Source organism: Eucyclogobius newberryi, unplaced genomic scaffold (assembly GCF_026437365.1).
Source record: "Eucyclogobius newberryi isolate DKJ021-1_F unplaced genomic scaffold, fEucNew1.0.hap1 SCAF_14, whole genome shotgun sequence".
Classification (NCBI taxonomy): domain Eukaryota; kingdom Metazoa; phylum Chordata; class Actinopteri; order Gobiiformes; family Gobiidae; genus Eucyclogobius; species Eucyclogobius newberryi.
In genome coordinates this window covers 31,155,656-31,174,660 of record NW_027315768.1, presented here as the reverse complement: position 1 = coordinate 31,174,660, position 19,005 = coordinate 31,155,656, and the positions used below count along the sequence as shown (strand labels likewise).

At 37.7% G+C, this 19,005-nt stretch overlaps 1 protein-coding gene across 1 annotated transcript; it reads right to left on the bottom strand.

The window, feature by feature from the left end:
• Window positions 1-8,663: 8,663 nt before the first annotated feature.
• Window positions 8,664-18,589, bottom strand: nms (neuromedin S). Its single transcript, XM_072444082.1, has 7 exons — window positions 18,512-18,589; window positions 14,119-14,165; window positions 12,970-13,029; window positions 11,703-11,729; window positions 11,343-11,396; window positions 9,590-9,664; window positions 8,664-9,053 (listed from the first exon to the last, which is right to left on the bottom strand). The coding sequence occupies exons 1-7, from the start codon at window positions 18,582-18,584 to the stop codon at window positions 9,024-9,026; spliced, it is 366 nt and encodes a 121-aa protein (XP_072300183.1). The 5' UTR covers window positions 18,585-18,589; the 3' UTR covers window positions 8,664-9,023.
• Window positions 18,590-19,005: the final 416 nt, after the last annotated feature.

Below are 19,005 nucleotides of genomic sequence, written 5' to 3'. Positions count from 1 at the left end.
TTCCAGGTCTATAGTGTTAAACCTGGTCTAAAACAGGACTATTCCAGGTCTATAGTGCTAAACCTGGTCTAAAACAGGACTATTCCAGGTCTATAGTGTTAAACCTGGTCTAAAACAGGACTATTCCAGGTCTATAGTGTTAAACCTGGTCTAAAACAGGACTATTCCAGGTCTATAGTGTTAAACCTGGTCTAAAACAGGACTATTCCAGGTCTATAGTGTTAAACCTGGTCTAAAACAGGACTATTCCAGGTCTATAGTGTTAAACCTGGTCTAAAACAGGACTATTCCAGGTCTATAGTGCTAAACCTGGTCTAAAACAGGACTATTCCAGGTCCATAGTGTTAAACCTGGTCTAAAACAGGACTATTCCAGGTCTATAGTGTTAAACCTGGTCTAAAACAGGACTATTCCAGGTCTATAGTGTTAAACCTGGTCTAAAACAGGACTATTCCAGGTCCATAGTGCTAAACCTGGTCTAAAACAGGACTATTCCAGGTCTATAGTGTTAAACCTGGTCTAAAACAGGACTATTCCAGGTCTATAGTGCTAAACCTGGTCTAAAACAGGACTATTCCAGGTCTATAGTGCTAAACCTGGTCTAAAACAGGACTATTCCAGGTCTATAGTGTTAAACCTGGTCTAAAACAGGACTATTCCAGGTCTATAGTGCTAAACCTGGTCTAAAACAGGACTATTCCAGGTCTATAGTGTTAAACCTGGTCTAAAACAGGACTATTCCAGGTCTATAGTGTTAAACCTGGTCTAAAACAGGACTATTCCAGGTCTATAGTGCTAAACCTGGTCTAAAACAGGACTATTCCAGGTCTATAGTGTTAAACCTCGTCTAAAACAGGACTATTCCAGGTCTATAGTGCTGAACCTGGTCTAAAACAGGACTATTCCAGGTCTATAGTGTTAAACCTGGTCTAAAACAGGACTATTCCAGGTCTATAGTGCTGAACCTGGTCTAAAACAGGACTATTCCAGGTCTATAGTGTTAAACCTGGTCTAAAACAGGACTATTCCAGGTCTATAGTGTTGAACCTGGTCTAAAACAGGACTATTCCAGGTCTATAGTGTTAAACCTGGTCTAAAACAGGACTATTCCAGGTCTATAGTGCTAAACCTGGTCTAAAACAGGACTATTCCAGGTCTATAGTGTTAAACCTGGTCTAAAACAGGACTATTCCAGGTCTATAGTGTTAAACCTCGTCTAAAACAGGACTATTCCAGGTCTATAGTGCTAAACCTGGTCTAAAACAGGAGTATTCCAGGTCTATAGTGTTAAACCTCGTCTAAAACAGGACTATTCCAGGTCTATAGTGTTAAACCTGGTCTAAAACAGGACTATTCCAGGTCTATAGTGCTGAACCTGGTCTAAAACAGGACTATTCCAGGTCTATAGTGTTAAACCTGGTCTAAAACAGGACTATTCCAGGTCTATAGTGCTGAACCTGGTCTAAAACAGGACTATTCCAGGTCTATAGTGTTAAACCTGGTCTAAAACAGGACTATTCCAGGTCTATAGTGTTGAACCTGGTCTAAAACAGGACTATTCCAGGTCTATAGTGTTAAACCTGGTCTAAAACAGGACTATTCCAGGTCTATAGTGTTAAACCTGGTCTAAAACAGGACTATTCCAGGTCTATAGTGTTAAACCTGGTCTAAAACAGGACTCTTCCAGGTCTATAGTGTTAAACCTGGTCTAAAACAGGACTATTCCAGGTCTATAGTGTTAAACCTGGTCTAAAACAGGACTATTCCAGGTCTATAGTGTTAAACCTGGTCTAAAACAGGACTCTTCCAGGTCTATAGTGTTAAACCTGGTCTAAAACAGGACTATTCCAGGTCTATAGTGTTAAACCTGGTCTAAAACAGGACTATTCCAGGTTTATAGTGTTGAACCTGGTCTAAAACAGGACTATTCCAGGTCTATAGTGTTAAACCTGGTCTAAAACAGGAGTATTCCAGGTCTATAGTGTTAAACCTCGTCTAAAACAGGACTATCCCAGGTCTATAGTGTTGAACCTGGTCTAAAACAGGACTATTCCAGGTCTATAGTGTTGAACCTGGTCTAAAACAGGACTATTCCAAGTCTATAGTGTTAAACCTGGTCTAAAACAGGACTATTCCAGGTCTATAGTGTTAAACCTGGTCTAAAACAGGACTATTCCAGGTCTATAGTGCTAAACCTCGTCTAAAACAGGACTATTCCAGGTCTATAGTGCTAAACCTGGTCTAAAACAGGACTATTCCAGGTCTATAGTGTTAAACCTGGTCTAAAACAGGACTATTCCAGGTCTATAGTGTTAAACCTGGTCTAAAACAGGACTATTCCAGGTCTATAGTGTTAAACCTGGTCTAAAACAGGACTATTCCAGGTCTATAGTGCTAAACCTGGTCTAAAACAGGACTATTCCAGGTCTATAGTGCTAAACCTGGTCTAAAACAGGACTATTCCAGGTCTATAGTGTTAAACCTGGTCTAAAACAGGACTATTCCAGGTCTATAGTGCTAAACCTCGTCTAAAACAGGACTATTCCAGGTCTATAGTGTTAAACCTCGTCTAAAACAGGACTATTCCAGGTCTATAGTGCTAAACCTGGTCTAAAACAGGACTATTCCAGGTCTATAGTGCTAAACCTGGTCTAAAACAGGACTATTCCAGGTCTATAGTGTTAAACCTGGTCTAAAACAGGACTATTCCAGGTCTATAGTGCTAAACCTGGTCTAAAACAGGACTATTCCAGGTCTATAGTGCTAAACCTGGTCTAAAACAGGACTATTCCAGGTCTATAGTGTTAAACCTGGTCTGAAACAGGACTATTCCAGGTCTATAGTGTTAAACCTGGTCTAAAACAGGACTATTCCAGGTCTATAGTGTTAAACCTGGTCTAAAACAGGAGTATTCCAGGTCTATAGTGCTAAACCTGGTCTAAAACAGGACTATTCCAGGTCTATAGTGTTAAACCTGGTCTACAACAGGACTATTCCAGGTCTATAGTGCTAAACCTGGTCTAAAACAGGACTATTCCAGGTCTATAGTGTTACACCTGGTCTAAAACAGGACTATTCCAGGTCTATAGTGCTAAACCTGGTCTAAAACAGGACTATTCCAGGTCCATAGTGTTAAACCTGGTCTAAAACAGGACTATTCCAGGTCTATAGTGTTAAACCTGGTCTAAAACAGGACTATTCCAGGTCTATAGTGTTAAACCTGGTCTAAAACAGGACTATTCCAGGTCTATAGTGTTAAACCTGGTCTAAAACAGGACTATTCCAGGTCTATAGTGTTAAACCTGGTCTAAAACAGGACTATTCCAGGTCTATAGTGCTAAACCTGGTCTAAAACAGGACTATTCCAGGTCTATAGTGTTAAACCTGGTCTAAAACAGGACTATTCCAGGTCTATAGTGTTAAACCTGGTCTAAAACAGGACTATTCCATGTCTATAGTGTTAAACCTGGTCTAAAACAGGACTATTCCAGGTCTATAGTGTTAAACCTGGTCTAAAACAGGACTATTCCAGGTCTATAGTGTTAAACCTGGTCTAAAACAGGACTATTCCAGGTCTATAGTGCTAAACCTCGTCTAAAACAGGACTATTCCAGGTCTATAGTGCTAAACCTGGTCTAAAACAGGACTATTCCAGGTCTATAGTGTTAAACCTGGTCTAAAACAGGACTATTCCAGGTCTATAGTGCTAAACCTTGTCTAAAACAGGACTATTCCAGGTCTATAGTGTTAAACCTGGTCTAAAACAGGACTATTCCAGGTCTATAGTGCTAAACCTCGTCTAAAACAGGACTATTCCAGGTCTATAGTGCTAAATCTGGTCTAAAACAGGACTATTCCAGGTCTATAGTGTTAAACCTGGTCTAAAACAGGACTATTCCAGGTCTATAGTGTTAAACCTCGTCTAAAACAGGACTATTCCAGGTCTATAGTGCTAAACCTGGTCTAAAACAGGACTATTCCAGGTCTATAGTGTTAAACCTGGTCTAAAACAGGACTATTCCAGGTCTATAGTGTTAAACCTGGTCTAAAACAGGACTATTCCATGTCTATAGTGTTAAACCTGGTCTAAAACAGGACTATTCCAGGTCTATAGTGTTAAACCTGGTCTAAAACAGGACTATTCCAGGTCTATAGTGCTAAACCTGGTCTAAAACAGGACTATTCCAGGTCTATAGTGTTAAACCTAGTCTAAAACAGGACTATTCCAGGTCCATAGTGTTAAACCTCGTCTAAAACAGGACTATTCCAGGTCTATAGTGCTAAACCTCGTCTAAAACAGGACTATTCCAGGTCTATAGTGCTAAACCTGGTCTAAAACAGGACTATTCCAGGTCTATAGTGTTAAACCTGGTCTAAAACAGGACTATTCCAGGTCTATAGTGTTAAACCTGGTCTAAAACAGGACTATTCCAGGTCTATATGGCTAAACCTGGTCTAAAACAGGACTATTCCAGGTCTATAGTGTTAAACCTGGTCTAAAACAGGACTATTCCAGGTCTATATGGCTAAACCTGGTCTAAAACAGGACTATTCCAGGTCTATAGTGTTAAACCTGGTCTAAAACAGGACTATTCCAGGTCTATAGTGCTAAACCTGGTCTAAAACAGGACTATTCCAGGTCTATAGTGTTAAACCTGGTCTAAAACAGGACTATTCCAGGTCTATAGTGCTAAACCTGGTCTAAAACAGGACTATTCCAGGTCTATAGTGTTAAACCTGGTCTAAAACAGGACTATTCCATGTCTATAGTGTTAAACCTGGTCTAAAACAGGACTATTCCAGGTCTATAGTGTTAAACCTGGTCTAAAACAGGACTATTCCAGGTCTATAGTGCTAAACCTGGTCTAAAACAGGACTCTTCCAGGTCTATATGGCTAAACCTGGTCTAAAACAGGACTATTCCAGGTCTATAGTGTTAAACCTGGTCTAAAACAGGATTATTCCAGGTCTATAGTGTTAAACCTGGTCTAAAACAGGACTATTCCAGGTCTATAGTGTTAAACCTGGTCTAAAACAGGACTATTCCAGGTCTATAGTGTTAAACCTGGTCTAAAACAGGACTATTCCAGGTCTATAGTGCTGAACCTGGTCTAAAACAGGACTATTCCATGTCTATAGTGCTAAACCTGGTCTAAAACAGGACTATTCCAGGTCTATAGTGCTAAACCTGGTCTAAAACAGGACTATTCCATGTCTATAGTGCTAAACCTGGTCTAAAACAGGACTATTCCAGGTCTATAGTGCTAAACCTGGTCTAAAACAGGACTATTCCATGTCTATAGTGCTAAACCTGGTCTAAAACAGGACTATTCCAGGTCTATAGTGTTAAACCTGGTCTAAAACAGGACTATTCCAGGTCTATAGTGCTGAACCTGGTCTAAAACAGGACTATTCCATGTCTATAGTGTTAAACCTGGTCTAAAACAGGACTATTCCAGGTCTATAGTGTTAAACCTGGTCTAAAACAGGACTATTCCAGGTCTATAGTGCTGAACCTGGTCTAAAACAGGACTATTCCATGTCTATAGTGTTAAACCTGGTCTAAAACAGGACTATTCCAGGTCTATAGTGTTAAACCTGGTCTAAAACAGGACTATTCCAGGTCTATAGTGTTAAACCTGGTCTAAAACAGGACTATTCCAGGTCTATAGTGCTGAATCTGGTCTAAAACAGGACTATTCCAGGTCTATAGTGTTAAACCTGGTCTAAAACAGGACTATTCCAGGTCTATAGTGTTAAACCTGGTCTAAAACAGGACTATTCCAGGTCTATAGTGCTAAACCTCGTCTAAAACAGGACTATTCCAGGTCTATAGTGTTAAACCTGGTCTAAAACAGGACTATTCCAGGTCTATAGTGCTAAACCTCGTCTAAAACAGGACTATTCCAGGTCTATAGTGTTAAACCTGGTCTAAAACAGGACTATTCCAGGTCTATAGTGTTAAACCTGGTCTAAAACAGGACTATTCCAGGTCTATAGTGCTGAATCTGGTCTAAAACAGGACTATTCCAGGTCTATAGTGTTAAACCTGGTCTAAAACAGGACTATTCCAGGTCTATAGTGTTAAACCTGGTCTAAAACAGGACTATTCCAGGTCTATAGTGTTAAACCTGGTCTAAAACAGGACTATTCCAGGTCTATAGTGCTAAACCTCGTCTAAAACAGGACTATTCCAGGTCTATAGTGTTAAACCTGGTCTAAAACAGGACTATTCCAGGTCTATAGTGTTAAACCTGGTCTAAAACAGGACTATTCCAGGTCTATAGTGCTGAATCTGGTCTAAAACAGGACTATTCCAGGTCTATAGTGCTAAACCTGGTCTAAAACAGGACTATTCCAGGTCTATAGTGTTAAACCTGGTCTAAAACAGGACTATTCCAGGTCTATAGTGTTAAACCTGGTCTAAAACAGGACTATTCCAGGTCTATAGTGTTAAACCTAGTCTAAAACAGGACTATTCCAGGTCTATAGTGCTAAACCTGGTCTAAAACAGGACTATTCCAGGTCTATAGTGTTAAACCTGGTCTAAAACAGGACTATTCCAGGTCTATAGTGTTAAACCTGGTCTAAAACAGGACTATTCCAGGTCTATAGTGTTAAACCTGGTCTAAAACAGGACTATTCCAGGTCTATAGTGTTAAACCTGGTCTAAAACAGGACTATTCCAGGTCTATAGTGTTAAACCTGGTCTAAAACAGGACTATTCCAGGTCTATAGTGTTAAACCTGGTCTAAAACAGGACTATTCCAGGTCTATAGTGTTAAACCTGGTCTAAAACAGGACTATTCCAGGTCTATAGTGTTAAACCTGGTCTAAAACAGGACTATTCCAGGTCTATAGTGTTAAACCTGGTCTAAAACAGGACTATTCCAGGTCTATAGTGTTAAACCTGGTCTAAAACAGGACTATTCCAGGTCTATAGTGTTAAACCTGGTCTAAAACAGGACTATTCCAGGTCTATAGTGTTAAACCTGGTCTAAAACAGGACTATTCCAGGTCTATAGTGTTAAACCTGGTCTAAAACAGGACTATTCCAGGTCTATAGTGTTAAACCTGGTCTAAAACAGGACTATTCCAGGTCTATAGTGCTAAACCTGGTCTAAAACACTTGGATATTTAAGATAGGTATGAGTTAGTACAGTCGGTGTCATCCCTCCAGGAGTCATCCATCATAAAAAAAAGGTGATCATCTGAAAAATCATGTGGAGGCAGGAAATGAGACCATCAAACCTCAACGACAATCAAAGCCTGGACCGACACAATAACAGAGACAGACAAATGGAAAAAGGACATAATATTTGATAAACAATGGACTTAGTGGGACATAAATGTAGGACTTGCTATGCGGTCATTTTATTTATTTAAACACTTTCCTGACTTAACTCAAAAGTAAACCTCATCAGCTTAATCAATGATTGTGCTTAATCAGATAACTTTATATAAATAAAAACTAAATAATAACAATTTTGAACCAAATTTAAATATTTTTAATTCAATCTATATTAAAAAACAAACATCTAAATGCAAAGTACAGTTTTTGTCGCATTTACTTTTATTTTGTCATTTCGAAAGTTCAGTTTCATAAAGCTGAGCACAGACATGAGAAATAGAAACATGTTGGACAATGGAATGGAAGAAAAGGGAATAAGTCACTGTTGTTTTGTCTCAGTTGTCAAGAATAAATTGTTATATTGTGATGTTTTTCTCACAATCGCTCATCGTGACACTGACATTGATATCGTGGCATCAATGGTTCCAAACCAAGTCCACATCAGGACCAAAAATCTTAATTTTGGACAAACCCCAAAATTGGCACAAAACCTGGACCAGACCAGGATTTAGGCTGCGTTTCACATTCCCCACACCAAAATGGGACTAAACCAGGATCAAACCCAAAACTAAACCAGGACTAAAGGATTAGAACAGCACCAAACCAGGTCGACACCTGGACTAAATCGGGCTCAAATTTGGAAGTGTGATTATTTAATCCAGTGGTTCTCAAACTGTTCGCACCAAATATCTAGAAAATATCTGACCTTCCGAGTACCACCAAATCTAAACCAGGTCTAAATCTGGACTATTCCAGGTCTAAACTATAGTGCTAAACCAGGTCTAAATCTGGACTATGTGATGATCTGTGCAGAGCAGCAGTTGGCAAAGTGTTACGACTTGGGTGCGTACCAATGTTCCCCGGTTACGGCGACGCTAACCATTTCTCACAGCTAAGGCTAACTTTGATTAAAATGCAAAATATAAATATAAACAATCAATTCATTTTGAAAGTAAAAACTGTCTGACTGTTTTTTTTAATGTAAAGATGTTTTCAGTTTGGTATTTGAATAAGTTTTGTTTTTTAAATATTCTAAGCCTCAACCTTAAACTCAAAACTAGCGTTAGCATCGAGACACAAACACGTCCCTTTATAAAACACACAAGTGACCTTTGACATCCACCACCACTGTCTCTGATCTCCGAAAACCCCACAGACAGAATTGGACAGGAAATAGCAACGCTAACACTGCGCTAACACCGAGCCAGCTAGCTAACAGCACAGAGCCCACTGCCAAACGTTCTAAACAAGGACTAAACCAACGGAAAACAAAAAAAGTGCATTAAATTGACTCTGAGGAATCTCGTTGCTCCAGTCTCTTCAAACTACAACAACACATGCCGTTATTTACAATGTATAGACTATTTATCCAACACGTACGCACATCCCACATTAAATATTGACCTATGTTCTCAAGCAGGAAGACACAGACGAGCCATGGCAGTGTGATGCTAAGTTTGGCAAATGTACAATCATTTATTTTGAGGAAAAGACGTGTCCGCGACGCTGCCGTTTCTCCGCTTCGCCCGGGGGTTTGGCTTTTCCGTCCACGGGAGCTCGCGGCCTCCTCTTTCCTCTTCTTTCCTCTTCTTTCCTCCTCTTTCCTCCTCTTTCCTCCTCGTTCCTCCTCTTCTGGAGTCTTAATTTTGTTTCTTTGGCGCGGACGTTTCTCTTACAACATGTCCTCCGGCAGTGCCCTAATCTGTTGATCGTTAGCGAGACAGAAATAAGACGCAAGTGTCAGCGATAATTGAACAAAAACACATTTGTATCCGCTTGCTTTGCCTAAGCACAGTTCAGCTAAACTCTTTTCTATGTTAAACAACAACAACAACACACATTTAACTTGGCGTTTAATAAGGGTAATGACGATAATGAGAACGATTAACGGTGTAAAATAAATGTATTTACAGTTATTATGAATGTGTGGCAATAGTCTATGTTATATTACAGTTTATTTGCGCGTTATATTCCATTTTATATCGTGCAGGGTGTTTTTCACATGACCCAAGGTAAAATAAATGACACATTACAAGGATAAATATCACAATACTCGCATTACAATATATTTCAGTGTGAGATCGAAACAGAAATACCTTGTTTTTCACATCACAATGAATAAAACTAAACTTTTTTTGCCTATTCTATCAGTGCTGATATGGAAGTTCTGGCACGTTACATTTTTTTAGCGAGATGTTCAGGTTTAACGGGTGGACAAGCGCTTAATCGTGTTCTTACCAAAAGCAACACTTTCTTCTTCCGTCGTTGGGAGAGTTTTGGAGAAAGTCGCATCAGGGGGTGAACCGAGTGACCCTGCAGACAGGTCCAACGGGAAGATTTTATGAACACGGAAACACGCCGCGAAGGCTAACGCTAGTACAAAGTCATGACAATAGTGGTAAAAACGATATTGTAGCCACACTTTTTGACTGGATTACAACACTAGCATTTCAAAATAAATGTAAGTACTAAGAAAAAGGCTCGATACCAATTTCTAAACCACAAAAACACATTGTTTTTAGACAATAGAATGTAATTTTCAACACAAACTACAGTAACTTTCTTTAACGTTACTGTCTGGTCTTGTTTAGATCAAAACCATTGAAAACTATTCAAGAAAGGACCAGTTTTGACTCTTTATATGTTTTTTCCCCTGTATTTATTCATCTACAAGTGGATTATGCTTGAAAAACTTCAATTTGCAGGTCATGTTCAGTCTGATGGAAAAGGTTTGAGCAGAAGTATAAACCAAGTATTGCTATTTGTTCAAATGAGTACTGTATTTTCTGGACTATAAGTCGCACCTTTTTTCATAGTTTTGGCCGGAGTGCGACTTATACTTATATTTATACTTATATACTTATACTCCAGAGCGACTTATATGTGATATTATTTGTTATTTTCACACTTGCAACCGCATTTCATACTCCAGTGCAACTTATATAGCTTTTTTTCTTCTCTATTATGCATTTTTTGGCTGGTGCGACTTATACTCCGGTGCGACTTATAGTCAAGAAAATACGGTATCTAGTTCTGATTCTGGTTTTATTAGTATCTGGGTACTTTTAATGAACCCTGAAGTGTCCAGTTCACTCCATAATTATGTCAAAAATGTGTGAATTGTTTGTGCGCACAATAACACTTTTTATTTCCTTGTTTAAAGGTCGTAAAGACATTATACAATCAACTTTAATGAGCCTTTAACCTTGTCACAACAGTGTTTTACTCAACGCTGTATTTTGACTGCTTCATGCATGTTCGTGTTGCGTTCATCCCGTATCGTTCCGCAACTGATGCTCAAGTGCTCTGAAAATTCCTGTTTTCACCTTCCCCCTATCCCCGCCCACATCCCCCGAGTTTAGTTGCAATTGTTTGAAAAAGTAAGACTCTCATTTATACGGAGTGTTCGGTTGTAAAAAGTCACGTAGCCACTTAAATACAAAATAAAAGCGTGTAAATGACAATGCGCTGCTAGAGGCTCATCACTATGAAGGGGCGGAGCTTGTCAGTTTGGAGGTTTGAACAGGAAGTCAAGAAGCTGATTCTATTACTACACCGTTTTAGATGAATATTGGGGTTTACAGTGAGCAAAATGTAAAATGATGATCTACAGTATGTTAAGGTTCAATAAGTAACTGAAGAAGCGTAACACGGTACGTCTCCTTTAATGGATTTTGTTCTGCCAATAAGAGTATTTTCATAATAAAGTTAACCTCTAACTAGCTATTTTCTTTGTCCAATTTTCACACTGCATTTTACTTAAAACAGTTTATGTCTGATATGCAGAAACAAGTCAAACTATTTAACTAAATTAGCCTGCGCTTGATACGTTGAGTAGCATTTGGACTCCTACAGTGGAGCGTTTCGGCGTCCCAGAATGCATCATTCATGTCCAAACGCCTGTTGTTTTTGGAGCCTGAGCAGATGTCGTGTGTCTCTTTTGTAACATTGAACCAGTAAAAACAGGTTGTTCATTAAAAGCCGGCCTCACCTGGGGCTGTAGTGATCCCACAGAGTTACGAGCTTTCGAATATTGAAACAGAAACTGGGGAGAAGGAGAAAAAACACACAGGATGAATATCAACAGGATACTACGGCAAAAGTAGTATTTTGGGAGTTAAAATGACTTCAATTCAAATGTATTATCTTGATTCAAACCATCTACTAAAGACATTTAATTCATTCAAGCAAGATTACATTTACATTCTCATTTTAAGTGTAAATAGTAATATGTTTTTCATATTTTAAGTACAAAAGATCATGGGAAGATCATTTTACTAATCAGAATAAGATATTTTCAAGTCATTTTAACTGAGAATACTAAATGTAGAAAGCATAAAAATGGACTTACTCTTTTGAAAACATTTTGGACTTGTTCCTGGATAAGAAAATCCACAAATTATTATTAGATAAAATATATTTTTAAAACAATAACTACAGTTCAGAGTCAATAGCTGCATTAAAAAATATAGTTGGAACTGGTATTTTAGTATAATCTCATCATAAAATAGCCAAGGATTAAACCAGGTCTAAAGCAGGACTAAAGCAGGTCTAAAGCAGGATTAAACCAGGTCTAAAGCAGGACTAAAGCAGGTCTAAAGCAGGATTAAACCAGGTCTAAAGCAGGACTAAAGCAGGTCTAAAGCAGGACTAAAGCAGGATTAAACCAGGTCTAAAGCAGGACTAAAGCAGGTCTAAAGCAGGACTAAAGCAGGACTAAAGCAGGATTAAACCAGGTCTAAACCAGGTCTAAAGCAGGATTAAACCAGGTCTAAACCAGGTCTAAAGCAGGACTAAACCAGGACTAAAGCAGGACTAAACCAGGACTAAAGCAGGACTAAACCAGGTCTAAAGCAGGATTAAACCAGGTCTAAAGCAGGACTAAACCAGGATTAAACCAGGTCTAAACCAGGTCTAAAGCAGGATTAAACCAGGTCTAAATCAGGACTAAACCAGGTGTAAACCAGGTCTAAAGCAGGACTAAAGCAGGACTAAAGCAGGACTAAAGCAGGACTAAATCAGGTCTAAAGCAGGACTAAACCAGGTCTAAACCATGTCTAAACCAGGACTAAAGCAGGACTAAAGCAGGACTAAAGCAGGACTAAACCAGGACTGAAGCAGGACTAAACCAGGACTAAAGCAGGACTAAACCAGGACTAAACCAGGTCTAAACCAGGACTAAACCAGGTCCAAACCAGGACTAAAGCAGGTCTAAACCAGGTCTAAAGCAGGACTAAAGCAGGTCTAAAGCAGGACTAAACCAGGTCTAAACCAGGTCTAAACCAGGACTAAAGCAGGTCTAAACCAGGACTAAAGCAGGACTAAAGCAGGACTAAAGCAGGACTAAAGCAGGACTAAAGCAGGTCTAAAGCAGGACTAAACCAGGTCTAAACCAGGACTAAAGCAGGACTAAACCAGGTCTAAACCAGGACTAAACCAGGTCCAAAGCAGGACTAAATCAGGACTAAACCAGGACTAATACAGACCATCGGGATCACCCCACAAGAGCTGACTTAAACCAGAACAAAACCAGGTCCAAACCAGCTCCAAACATCATCACAAATAGCTCATTTGATGCTCAATGATTCCACCCACAAACATGTTATTGTAACGTGTACCTCATTTTGTTGATCCCTCCACAAAATGTCATTCAAATCTTCATTTTGAAGATCTCGAACCTGCAAAAAAATAAAGACACCACTTTTTAATCCACATTTTAATCAATTGTGTTCACTTTTGATAACTCCCTAACACTCTGACACACTTTGCTTACTGTGAAATTTGACACCCCTAGAAACTAATTAGCACTTGTTTACTTGTTGTAGACTTTGAACTGTCCCTAAAGACTTAATTTGTTTGACATCAGTGACCACAACCAATCACATGCCTCGTCATTGGGTCTTTTATAAGGTTGGTGCTGGATAGTATCTGCCGGAGGGACGCTCTGTTTTGGTTTTACTAAATATATTGTTTTGACGGACGAAGAATGGGAAAATATATGTACTTCACAAGGGAAGAGCAGGAAGTTTTGTTGTTGTTTTTTTATAACATTATGTCAAAGAAATAGATGACACTAAATGCGATATATGAAACAACAACAACACAAACAAATATATATCAAAAAATGGAGAAATTCGACCGACATTGGACAAAATTGGACGTTTTATTTTGGATTTTATTGCCTTTTTACTGCTTTTTTACTTATTTGTTCTCTCTGGTCATTGTTGTTTATGTTTTATGCTTAAAAATGTGAAAATAGATAAATAAAAATACGTAGTGACAATTGAGTACCATTTTAGAAGCATTTTAGATCAGTCTTTGTTGAGTTGTGACTGTGATTTGAAGGCCAGTGACTCGAACGTTTAATGTATTTATAGTGCTTATTTTTATTGGGACCAAGGTTTTGTTTTTGAGGTAGGAAGATTTACAAAAGTATATAAATTGCAAAAAATAAGCGCTGAACTTTTGTAATTTGGACCAAAGACTTGAAAGGACTTGACGCTCTTGGACGTGACTTAAGCTGTTGTTTTGAGCTCTGGCCAATCAGAGAAGGCGATACAGTGTGATGTGTTTGCAGATGTTTAAGGAGCAGATGCAGTGGTGTGACAGACGTGTAAATCCAGGCAAGGCAAGTTTATTTGTAGAGCACAAAGCAATCCAAAGAAAAGAAGCAACACAAACAGATAAAAACTGACAAAAAAATCTGTACAAAAAAACTACATCTACACCAAAAACACACCCATTGGCAAAGGAAAGAAGTGACGTACCGGTCTAAACTGAACGCCATCTTCCCAACCTCTGTATGGACTTGCATCTGTAAAGAAAAAAAAGACCAAAAAGCCACGATTTAACCCTGTTAGGACAAAACTGTGAACATTACAGCCCAACGATCAGTGAGAAACGTCCAGATCCACTTTGTAGATCTGAAAACATCTATTTTGGATTAATTTACTGCCGTGGTCCGTGTTTTGTCGCGCTTCCTGCCACTTACGCGTCTGTGGTCGATGTTCATTTTAAAGTCTTATTTGAGTGGAGAAACATATATAGACGCGAGCGCACTGAAAGCTAAAAGACGTTGTGTTTTATGTGTGTCTCTTGTTTGTTCTGTTTAAAAAGTGCATGTTTTTCAATGTATTTTTGAGCAATGAAATCACAGATAGTTAAATAAACGCTGTATGTATGTTGTTGTTCTTCTTCTTTGGTGTTTTATGGCGGTTGGTATCCAAGCGTTACATTACCGCCACCAACTGTAGTTTTTTTCCCCTGAATGTATGTTTAATGTCACTGTCGACGACTCACAAAGTATAAAGTTACACAGTGCATCTTCAAGCAAAGAGTGTATTGTTGCAACAGGTTGTCGTGCCCCCGAGCAAAACACTTCCCCCATTGTTCTCTCCAGTTGTAGGAGTGTAACGTGATCTTATTTCCACCCTGTTGAACGTCTTTGTGAGTCCCTGTCGACGGTTAAATGTGTATTTCCGGGGCGTTTGAAGTGTCCTTCGTCGCCCCCTGCTGTCCACTTTGTCTACATCGACCGGAGGACAACTCGACTGAGAAACCCTGGCTCTTTTTTTTTTATATTTGGCAATGCAAAATGTTTTTGTATGTGATCATACTGTCTTATTGTGGTGAAGATAGAAAAAAAACATAATACATAAATACAACTTTTGCGTCTATTTTCTGACTAATGTTATTTCTTAATAGAGCTGCGGGACATAATGCATAATTTTTCACAAAATGGTGCAATTTTCAGTGTTAAAAAGGCAGCACTAGTTCAGTTTGTCCTTAGTAAACTGTAGATATTTAGAGTTAGTCACTTTAATCAGTCTTGAATCAGTGGCTACAGACAATCGAGACTGTCTGGAGGTAGAAATTTGACTATATTTGGCGTTAAATTGCACTGATTAGATGTCTGTATTGTTAATGTGCAGGAAATGAATATAGAAAGCCTTATTTATGTGTTTTTTGTTAAGACTGAACACATTAAAATCAAAAATTGTGATCAAATGATATGAGGAAAACATGGATTTGCTCATTTATGGTCAAATTGTTGGCTTAAATCAAACTCCCAATCAGTCGCCACTTATTCCGTCTTTAAGAGCTTTTTAGTTATAAAAGTTAAGTTATAGCAAACCAAGAGTCATCAGCTAAAGCAGAAGATTCAAATGCATGTTCAAATCGCACAGACGTTCCTTTTCTCTTCGGTCCAAGGCAATAAAATGCATTTCTCATAATACCGTCTCGGCTCGTGTCCTCGCCGGTGTCAGATTTCCGGTCCCTTGTGGCGCTGAAGCAAATTTATGGGAATACCTCGTCACAGCGTCGGGCCGCAACGTCGTTAATAAGTAATAAGGCATTAAAAGCGGCACTCCTGTTTGAAATGCGACGCTGTAAAAGTGATACAACTGTCCACCGCAATGTATTTAAGTCTCACAAGAGCAAAGCGGATCGAGGGGGAAATTGGCAGAGCTCGTTTTGATCTCGACGGCAAAATTAGACGGGAAAAAGGAGAAGTTTAAGTTGGCAAATATGAAATAATGAAGAGATGATTGGAACAGTGTTTTGAGATGCTGTACGAGTGCGTTTTTGATGTTACAATGAACATTTTTGGCTCTAATTGCAGATTTGAGGCACTGCAAGAGTCATCGCAATTAGTAAATCGCAAATCAATCATTTCCTCTGCCAGCAACTATGCCATTTTAATGTATAGACAAATTGCAATTTGATGTTTATTCATTTATAAGGGCTGGCAAAATTAACAAAAATAAATGTCTAAATGTCAGTCCAATAGAAATGTGTTAAAACATTTTTTTAAATGTGTTATTTGAGGTTTAATCATCGGACAAATGTGAAATCTCTGTCAAATTGATCACAAAATTGCAGAAATATCACCTTATATCCTTTAAATGGGTTGTAAATGATGTAGTCTTCAAAACAACATTTTCATCACAATATGATCTAAACTGCCCATCTCTTGTCATAATTTGAAGTATTTCAGTTGATTTTAATGAGTTATAAAGCGTTTTAACCTTTGTTTAGAGTGCAATATGTTTTTGTAAATGTGGTCAAACTCAATATTTTGATGGGAAGAGATTAGTCAGATGTTCTGTGCATAAATCAAAGCATCAAAGCATGAGTCATATTTTAGTTTGGAATGAATTGTGGAACGACTTCATCCAGATACAGAAATGTGTGGAACTTAAATACAGTAAATGTTTCTATTTGTGACATTTTAGACTCAAATGACATCTGACTTTGAATGTTTTTATTGTTTTTTCTTTGAAGAACACTTGGTTCTTTTGGCCTCAACAAGCAAAAATAAATAAAACAAATGAAGGGTTTAAATGATCTCTTTTTGATATCATCTTCTGCACATATTATCAATAAGATAAGATAAGAAAAGATAAGATATTCCTTTATTGTCCCACATGGGGAAATTTCATTGGTGCAACGCAGGTAGATACAGAAGAAAAGAACAGATCACTTATAGGAAGTTGATGTTGAATGTTCTACGAAGTTATTCAAGAAGTTGAATAACTATATATACAATGACAGTATATATAGTTATTATGACAGTATATATAGTTATTATGACAGTATATATAGTTATTAAGACAGTATATATAGTTATTATGACAGTATATATAGTTATTAGGACAGTATATATAGTTATTATGACAGTATATATAGTTATTAGGACAGTATATATAGTTATTATGACAGTATATATAGTTATTAGTACAGTATATATAGTTATTATGACAGTATATATAGTTATTATGACAGTATATATAGTTATTAGGACAGTATATATAGTTATTATGACCACATATAGTTATTATGACAGTATATATAGTTATTAGGACAGTATATATAGTTATTATGACAGTATATATAGTTATTATGACAGTATATATAGTTATTAGGACAGTATATATAGTTATTATGACAGTATATATAGTTATTAGGACAGTATATATAGTTATTAGGACAGTATATATAGTTATTATGACAGTATATATAGTTATTATGACCACATATAGTTATTAGGACAGTATATATAGTTATTAGGACAGTATATATAGTTATTATGACAGTATATATAGTTATTAAGACAGTATATATAGTTATTAGGACAGTATATATAGTTATTAGGACAGTATATATAGTTATTATGACCACATATAGTTATTAGGACAGTATATATAGTTATTAGGACAGTATATATAGTTATTATGACAGTATATATAGTTATTAAGACAGTATATATAGTTATTATGACAGTATATATAGTTATTATGACAGTATATATAGTTATTAAGACAGTATATATAGTTATTATGACAGTATATATAGTTATTATGACAGTATATATAGTTATTAGGACAGTATATATAGTTATTAGGACAGTATATATAGTTATTATGACAGTATATATATATATATATATATATATATATATATATATATATATATATATAGTTATTATGACAGTATATATAGTTATTGTGACAGTATATATAGTTATTATATATAGTTGAGGGATTTGCTTGATATGGAAAGGGAATATGATAACTTTATTGCACTAAAAATATTTGGCTTTTGAAGAGTGAATATATAAGATGACATTTAATCATGAACCACAAATACAATTCAAATGCAGTCATCACAATTTAGGCTAAATTACTTTTATTGAACTGTGACTTAAGTTTATGCAATGTTTCCGTTTTAGGCTTTTTTAAAATTGATTTACAAAGCTACTTTTATGACAAGACGTAACTCAAGTTTGAAAATTCTCTGCGACGTAACATACAGCCAACTGGAACATAAAAAAGGCACAATATTATAAGCTTTTGATTTAGTTTGATTTGATGTGGAGCTTTAAAATGATCAATGACCCCAAAAAATGTAATGTAAAAAAAATTAATGACTAAATGAAATGAAACAGCCTATCACAGTTTGTTATAGAACTAAAAACACCAGGTTTATCTCCCTGAAAGACTAAACTATTGCACATGTCCATTACGCGCGCTTTACGCACGGCCGTTTTAGCGCCTATTTGCCTGAAAAAACCTCCACCAAACGCGCAATCAAAAGAAAAACTCCACCATGACAACTTTCAAAAAACGGTTTGAAAACATTTGCAGATAAAAGTCTTACCTGTCGCGCTCCAACAGCCGCAGCACCAAAGCAAACACACCACACAAAGTTGTCTGAGGGACGGCGCGCTCATCCTTTCGCTTTGGCGCAATAATCGTGCCTCTGTTTTGGGGTTTGTTTTTGGGGTCCAAGTCGCGCACTTTCAGCTCGGTCCGCAGTTCTTCCTCTCTTCTGTCCTTTCCCCTTCCCCTGCCTCAGTAAAAAGCAGTTAAAAGCGCGCACAAGTTTGGAGCGCCTCACGGACATGTTTCCAGTGGCCAATCCCCGGCGTCCTGGTCATCGTTGCGCAAAAGGGAAGGCGCGCGCGCGGGTGAAACGGGAGCCCTGTTCTCCCGGTTCATCACGAGGCATTACGCATCACCGATTCACTGCAATTACTGATACTGGATCGATTAGACTCGCGGAACGGACACGACGCGCGCGTGAAGTCATGGTTTTTGTGTTGAGATGGTGAAACTTCCTTTTAATCTATTTTATGCGCAGTTTTCAAGTGA

Coding starts and splice junctions, on each gene's coding strand:
- nms (XM_072444082.1), bottom strand. CDS start 18,584: ATGAGCGCGCCGTCCCTCAGACAACTTTGTGTGGTGTGTTTGCTTTGG. Junction 13,030..14,118: donor ATGGCGTTCAGTTTAGACCG/GTACGTCACTTC, acceptor ATTTTTTTGCAG/GTTCGAGATCTTCAAAATGA. Junction 11,730..12,969: donor GGAGGGATCAACAAAATGAG/GTACACGTTACA, acceptor TTTCTTATCCAG/GAACAAGTCCAAAATGTTTT.